This window comes from Manacus candei, unplaced genomic scaffold, assembly GCF_025592945.1.
Source record: "Manacus candei isolate 608988 ecotype Guabito, Panama unplaced genomic scaffold, ASM2559294v1 h1tg000048l, whole genome shotgun sequence".
NCBI classification, from domain to species: domain Eukaryota; kingdom Metazoa; phylum Chordata; class Aves; order Passeriformes; family Pipridae; genus Manacus; species Manacus candei.
The window spans coordinates 10,353,660-10,361,006 of record NW_026138096.1 but is presented as its reverse complement, the minus strand read 5'-3'; the positions used below and the strand labels follow the sequence as shown (position 1 = coordinate 10,361,006).

Here is a 7,347-nt window from a genome sequence, read left to right as displayed (position 1 = left end):
CTGGACTCTGCCATCCACACGAGACTCCCTAAGTGTGCTCAAAAGAAGGAGGCAGAATCCCTGGCAAGAAACACAACCTGGGGCCTTCAGCCAAAGCACGAGGCTTGTCTGTGACTTCTGTGGAGCTGGAGCTGCTGTGGACCCCCAGAGGGATGGGGGACAGCAGGCTGGGGTGTCTGATCCTACCTCAGACATGAGCAGTCAGGAGCTCTAGGGGAGTCATCGAGGCAAATTCCTTCAGGCACAATTAAGAACTGATAAGGAAATATAACCCCAACTGAGGACTAGAACTGAACTTCTTCAGGAATTTTCTTTTCCTCTGCATTTTGCCGCAGATGCCGAGCACCGTCTCTTTGCCCAAGAGGGTCTTGATGACATCACATCCTCCCCAAAGTGTGACCCAGCCTCCCAAGTCAAGTGACAAAGATCATCTCAGCTGCACTGCACCGTCTCCAAGGACAGACACCCCCAGCAGAAGATGGACGGGTCTCCTGCCCTGCTCCTCCTGCTCGCTCTGGGACTCTGTGAGTATGGACACAGGGTGGTGCAGCTCCTTCACTGGGAGAAGCAAGGAAAAATCCTTCCACTGAATCCAACAAATTTGTATAAACAGTTGAAGGGGAAAAAAGAGCAAACCAAAAAGTCTGACTTTGAGGTGTGCTCAGAAATTGCAGAGGGAAAGGTGGCATCACCTCAGCCAGCACAGGGCAGCCATGAGCACCGGGAAGGGAGCCTGGTTGGACAAGGAGTTCAAGAGAGCAGAAGAAGGTCAGGAAAAAAGGGGACTTAGCAGTAACTGGGTTTAGGGAGTCAATTCAGACAAGCTGGGAAGGAGTAACATCCCTGAGAAGGCAGCTGGAAGGGCAGCAACCATCTGTAAAGCTCACATGGCTGATTGCTGAGCACCCTCCATGCACGATCCCAGCAAGGACTCCAACAAAACCTTCCAGTCATCCAGACACCATGGTCCTCCTTTGCATTTGTATTTTCATCCCATGGACAGAGCAGGAGTTTTTTCCCAAAGGGACCATTGGCTCTTCCCAAGTGGTTCCAACAAGGATTTCTCTCCTCCAGGCTGTCCCAGAATCCATGGCCAGATGTATGAGATGAAGATCAGGTTTCGTGACACCATCACCCAGCTCTGGGTGGGACAGCGGCTGGAACTGGAGTGTCAGTCTGACAGTGATAGTGGAGTATCCTGGGTCCACCAGGACAAGAATGGGACCCTTCACTTCATTGTCTTCATCTCTTCCCTGTCCCAAGGGGTCACCTTCAAGGGGAATCAGAGAACATCCACACACTTTGAGGCCAGCAAAGACAACACTATCTATTGGTTGGTAGTGAAGTCTTTCACACAGGAGGATGAAGGGAACTATTTCTGCCTCACGAACATCAACCAAATGCTGTACTTCAGCCCTGGCCTGCCTGCCTTCTTCCCAGGTCAGCAACACCTCCACTACTCAACCTCTTTTAGCTCTGCCAAAATCCCCAGCACCTCCTGCCTGTGCCATTTTTAACCAGCTGTCTCTCCCACAAACCCCATTTCCCTGCTTGCTTGCCCAAGGCATCTTGTGACCAACACACTCGTGCTCCTGCCAGAGGCTCCCAGCTTGCTGTCTCCATGGTATTCCTCCTGCCCAAAGGCAAAGATGATTAGATAGACCCAGCACCAACTCCCTATCCCCACTTCTTAATTTCATCCATGCCTCTGAAATCAGAAGACTAAAGCAAAGTCCACCACCTCTCTCTCCTTCCTCACCACACATAGGTCCCAAAACTCAGTGTTCAGTCTTTCTGAGGATGGTGGCAGACAGCAAGACATAAGGAGGCTGTAGCTCCTTACTAGATCTTAGGAGACCCTCCCTTGGGGAGTCCTCATCCAAAATGTGCTCTATGAAGTCCCCCCAGAGCTGAGCCCTATGCTGTGCACAGGAACAGCTGTGCCCTGGGCAGGGACAGGAGAATAGAAGGTCAGGAGAGACCTGTTTTATTGTGTTTCCCCACATGCTGAATTAATCCATTTTCATTCACAGTCACTACCACAGTGGCACCAAGCACACCAGGACCCACCACCCAGCGTGGCATCACTGAAAAGGACCCCTGCCTCAAGACCTTGGATCCAGGTAGCCTGGATACACGGAGGGAGAGGGGAATAGTTGGGGTTGCATCCACTGATACTGAGGGGGATCTTGCAAGCATTTTGGGATGGGGGGAGAGTGAAAATCCACAGCACTTCAGCAGATTTGGAAACATTAAATACCACATAGTTTCATCTCAAGTAGGAAAGGCCCAGGATGAGGTACAAAGCAGGAGTACGTTTCACACCTGGGCACACTTGGAGGAGGGGGAGAGGGGGAAGAGCCTTGCGAGCTCCAGCAGGTTTTACCCTCTTCAGGAGACACAAGAAAATATTTGGCTACATGTCCTCCCTCAAGTGCCCAGGAAAATGCTGGAAGCAGCAGCACTAAGGAAGAACATCCCCACAGGCACAGGGGAAGCCCTCTGCCTCACCACCAGCCTTGTGGAATGCCAGGCAGGGCACTTGGCAGCTCCCTTGGCTAAAACACAACTGGCCTTAACACCAGCCCTGAGCACTTGATGGATCTTTCCCCTTCTCTATTCCTACAGAGACAACAATGCAGGAAGAGCTGAATTCCTTCTGTCACATCTTCATCTGGGCCCCCTTGACAGGCCTCTGCCTCCTGATCCTCCAGCTCCTGACGATCACCATCGTGCTGTGTCAACGTAAGACTCACCAGAACCCCTCTAGATCCACCTCTGGCCTGAAACCACAGCCCTGTCCCTCAGGGCCACGGATGTTCCAGTGATCTGCTTTGGGAGGCATCAGAGAACCAGGACACAGGCAAGACAAGACAAGGACCACTGTTAAAATGACTGTCTGCATATCTTCCAACAAATTGCCTCCATATTTCCACAGTGACCTTCCCTTCCCACTTCAGCTCTTTCAAATGGTTTTGTGTCAAGAAGGTGCAATGATCTGACTGCAGGCATCAGGGGTTGTTTCCCCACCAAAAAGCCTCATGTTATCCCTGGGAAGCATTTTCTTGAAAATGTGTTTTCTCTATTGAGTGGAGTTGAACGTGGACTGTGACACAAAACAAAATTTCATGTATAAACGCTGAACAGAAAACTGAGCAGCAGCGTTTTTCTGTATTTCTGTACTCCCTGTAAACTATGTTATACTTCCATTATTCTTTCAGTATCCACAGATTAAATATTTTGAGTTGGTTGTATTTCTAAGAGAGCCTACAGAGGTAAATCCTGTAGGGAAAAACGGGATATGGGTATTTAAAATCAAAAACTGCTCCAGTAAGATGTACAACATGTACAACATGTACAACAAAATTCTCACTACTGCATGGAATCTTAATGTAGGATAAACAGATCAAAATAAAACCTAAGCCATGTAAAATACACGTATTTGGGCATTATTAGCTGATGGTATTAACAGTGATGCTCCACTGTGCATTGCTGCACTAAGATCACACTCCTGCAGCAAGATGGATGCAGCCAAAGCCCTCCTGACACTGCAGATGAATGTGTGGAAGAACTGGAAGCACAGTATCTTTGGGTTTGGCGTTTTTGTTGTTTGTTTTAGGGGGATTTGTTTGTTGCTATTTGAAAAGTCTCCATTTGAACAGGAAATCAACATCTAGGAAAAGAATTTCAACACTTACAGTGGTGATTAACCCCCTGTACACAGCTGCACAGTTGAATCTATTGATTTTTGACCTCTAGTTCACAATCACAAGAACGCAGCTGGTCTCTTTTCAGCCCAATGCCAAACCCAGGAGGCTCTGGGATGGCTCCTGAGTCCCTCAATGCATCTTCACACTGATCCTCCAACCAACCCTCCACAGGGCACAGGTCACACAGCACCAGAGAGCCTCACACCTCTCAGCAGCCTAACAGCACCTTTCCTCACTCACCAACGTGGTGTGATACCCAAATAAATAAACCCAGTTCCTAAACCAGTTTCCATAACTCAGCTCTGAGTAGCAGCCCCACAGCAATGGCACCAAAGTCAGCAGCACCTTCTTTCTGACACACCCAGGAAAAAGGGGCTTTCTTTGTGAAGGAGTAATAAAAAAAAAAAAAATTAGGAAAAAACCCCACGCACACACACAGAAAACCCCCCACCTTACACTGAAGAATAATCAACAGGAAAGCCCATATGTGCAAAGCTCCAGGAAGCATCACCCATCCCCATGTGGCAGTGATCACCCAGAGGCAGCAGACACAGCCCCCTCCGGTGACACATACAAGGGGTTTTCTTGGCAGGGCAGAAGCTCCTGTGGTTAGAGAAGAGAACCACAAGTTGTAAAAGCAAAGAAAACATAAATCATACCCCTGGGTATGGGGCAGTTCAGCTCACAGACCACCTTCCTTGCACAAAATGGCTCTTCCTGAGCAATTGCAAAGAAGAATTGACCAAAGGAGAATTGCAAAGAGAACAATCCAGCAAATGAAGAACCCAGGTGTGTGCCAGCAACTCCTGTGTTTGGAGATAAATTATACACATGGATCTATGCCATGAACCATCTGTGTCTCGCTGGGTACGAACATATTCTTGGCTCTGCCATCAGCATCAGATCTATTGAGTGTGCTCAAGTGAAGGATGCAGAATCCCTGCCAAGAAATGCAACCTGGGGCCTGCAGACAAAGGATGAGGCTTGTGCATGACTTCTGAGAAGAGGGAGCTGCTATGGACCCCCAGAGGGATGGGGGACAGCAGGCTGGGGTGCCTGATCCTACCTCAGGCAGGAGCAGCATCAGTCGGGATCTCTAGGGAAGTCATCCAGGAAAAATTCTTGAGGCACCATCAGGAATTGATAACTGTAAATGAGCCCAAATTCTGAACAAGAACTGAATTTCTTCAGGAATTTTCTTTTCCCCTGCATTTTGCCACAGATGCTGAGCATCATCTCTTTATCCAAGGTCACAGAATCACACAGTGATTCTGAGTTGGAAGAGACCCCCAAGGATCCTCAAGTCCAAGCCTTAGCCCTGCACAGGACCATTCCCAAGAGTCACAGCATGTGCCTGAGAGTATCATCCCAATTCTTCTTGAACTCTGGTAGCCTTGGTGCTGTGACCACCACCCTGCAGAGCCTGTTCCAGTGCCTGACCTCCCTCTGGTGTAGAACCTTCTTCTAACATCCAACCTAAGCCTCTCCACATCCTCCCTAAAGAGCCACCCAGCCCCCAAAGTCAAGTGAAAGCTTATGAAGATGAGGGATGCCCCCACAACACAGAGCATCCAGAATGTGTTTATAGACCCCTGCTTCTATCCCTTCCAGTGCTTCACTTGCCCAGTAATATTTTCTGGGTGATAAAGGATTTTGATGAGTTAAATAGGTTCCAGATACATAATACAGCCAAGATAACCCCAGAAGAGCCAGTAACTGGACTGGTCAGTTGAAGTCACTTCCTCTGTCGATGTCTGTATTTGACAGATGACCTGGCACAGGGAAGGCACTTGAGCTCCTCCCAGACTCCTCAGATTAAGCACTTGCATGTTGTGCAAACGCTTGGAAGCCACTCCCAGAAACCACACCCCTGCTGCTGTTTCTGCAGATTCAGGACAGAAAATCAAATTAGGCAAGTAAAAACAGTACACAGATCCTGGAAGAACAGTAAAGAGGCAGTGCAACATGACCTTCCTGTAAATAGGTTTCTTCCTTCTGATTCATCTGACATCAAATCTGTTTGACATGCAGGGTCAGCATGAGCTATCCATCAGTGGATTCTCATCCTGAGCTGTGTTGACTAAATTGAATACATGTAAATTTTTGTCACAGGAGATCGATCACATCTGTTTGTGCTCCACATTCCTGGAAACCTCCTGTGTAAATCAGAAACCTTGGAAAATACTGAATTTGCTCTTGGTTCTGAGGGGGACTGGGGGGGATTGTGTTTGTATATTTATTTCCTCTCCCTACAACCAAATGTCTCATGGATGATGCTTAAGACTTGAACTGAGACACTATTTGCACCTTCCCCGTGCCTTTGTTTCATTAGCCAAAGTAAAGGAAAAGTCACAGCCATAACTTGACACTTAGTAAGAAGGAAGAAACCAACAGCAGCGTCACCGAGGCTGCAAACAAGAGGAAATGCAGGAGAAAAGGGGATCTCCATTTCAAAAGTTGAACTCGGGTAAGGTTTGCTCACTGCAGTCCAGGTCACAGCACCCACCAGCTTCAGCACTGAGTCTCTGTCCCAGCCTGCACTGGGACTGTGCTCTTGCAAAATAATGCCCTGGAAAGTGAAAAACTGTTAGTTCTACAGTGGAATAGGAACTGGACAACACTTCCAGGGTTTTTGCATTTGAATACACAGATACAGCAGGTCCTGAAAAAATTACAAGTGAGTGTGAGCCAAAACAGCAGTTCCTACACACGGGCACAGCACGACTCAGTAAGAGTTTGTAGGAGGCTGTAAACAACTCCATTTTCCCTATTTCTCTATAGGACTCCTAATTTATTGCAAATTTGAAGTCATAAAGGAAGATTAAGTCCCATTTTTGTAAACCACTCTTCCTTTTTATATATTAGGACTTGAATTAACTTCAGAATAGTGATGTGACACCACATTACAGCTTTACTCACTATAAATCATTGCTGCCACACACTTTTTTCCTCTTGTTCTCAAAGTTTCGTTCCCTACACTGCAGTCTCCTGTTTGCAAAAAGAAAACAGCACGAGTTGGGATGGATTAAGGAGCGTGATATCCCTCCCCACTCAAGAGACAAATCAACCTCTGAAGTGATAAGCACAGAAAGAAAAATTGTATCTTGCAGTGGGCAAACAAACCTTGCAAAGAAAACCTAACCCAAACTTACTGCATTAAACTGGGCAAGTTGGCTCTGAGTGATAAATAACTTCAACCTCGAATTTTAGCAGCAGCCATCCTGTAAAGTGTCAAGAAGAAAGAATCAAAGCAACAGGAACAGGGATCAAAAGCTCTGACTCGTTAATGGTAACACACAGTTTTCACAGCAGCTTCTCCACACGTTAATTAACCTGACTTACAAATAGGAGACTGAAATCAATACAGTGTTTCCACAGAGGAAGACTGATTTCAGGAGGGAAGATCGTTTGTTCAGCCATATGTAGCTGCAATGTGCAGTGACAAGGTCACTGCAGGAAAAGACTTAATTTAAAAATACTTCACAGAGCAGCTGAACATCGAGAGTACTAACAGGAGCTGAGGATATGAGCTCTGTGCTAATGACAGTCATAGTGCCACAAAAATGAGCATTACCTTTGGAGATCAAAAAGGCACTATTTTCATTTCCTACTATCCATTTTTAAGGTTTGATTATGT

The 7,347-nt window shown here is 47.1% G+C and overlaps 1 protein-coding gene across 1 annotated transcript; it reads left to right on the top strand.

Annotated features, from left to right (window-relative positions):
* The first annotated feature begins 478 nt into the window (after positions 1-478).
* LOC127476129 (T-cell surface glycoprotein CD8 alpha chain-like) lies at positions 479-4,017 on the top strand. Its single transcript, XM_051798654.1, has 4 exons — positions 479-524; positions 1,075-1,440; positions 2,034-2,123; positions 2,629-4,017. Exons 1-4 carry the CDS (start codon positions 479-481, stop codon positions 2,826-2,828), a joined length of 702 nt encoding a protein of 233 aa, XP_051654614.1. The 3' UTR covers positions 2,829-4,017.
* The last annotated feature ends 3,330 nt before the right edge of the window (positions 4,018-7,347 follow it).

What these genes read in the sequence shown, in the direction of transcription:
- LOC127476129 (XM_051798654.1), top strand. Translation starts at nt 479, where the DNA reads ATGGACGGGTCTCCTGCCCTGCTCCTCCTGCTCGCTCTGGGACTCT. An exon ending in CCTGCTCGCTCTGGGACTCT is followed by an intron (nt 525 to 1,074) that starts GTGAGTATGGAC and finishes TCTCTCCTCCAG; the next exon opens with GCTGTCCCAGAATCCATGGC. An exon ending in CCTCAAGACCTTGGATCCAG is followed by an intron (nt 2,124 to 2,628) that starts GTAGCCTGGATA and finishes CTATTCCTACAG; the next exon opens with AGACAACAATGCAGGAAGAG.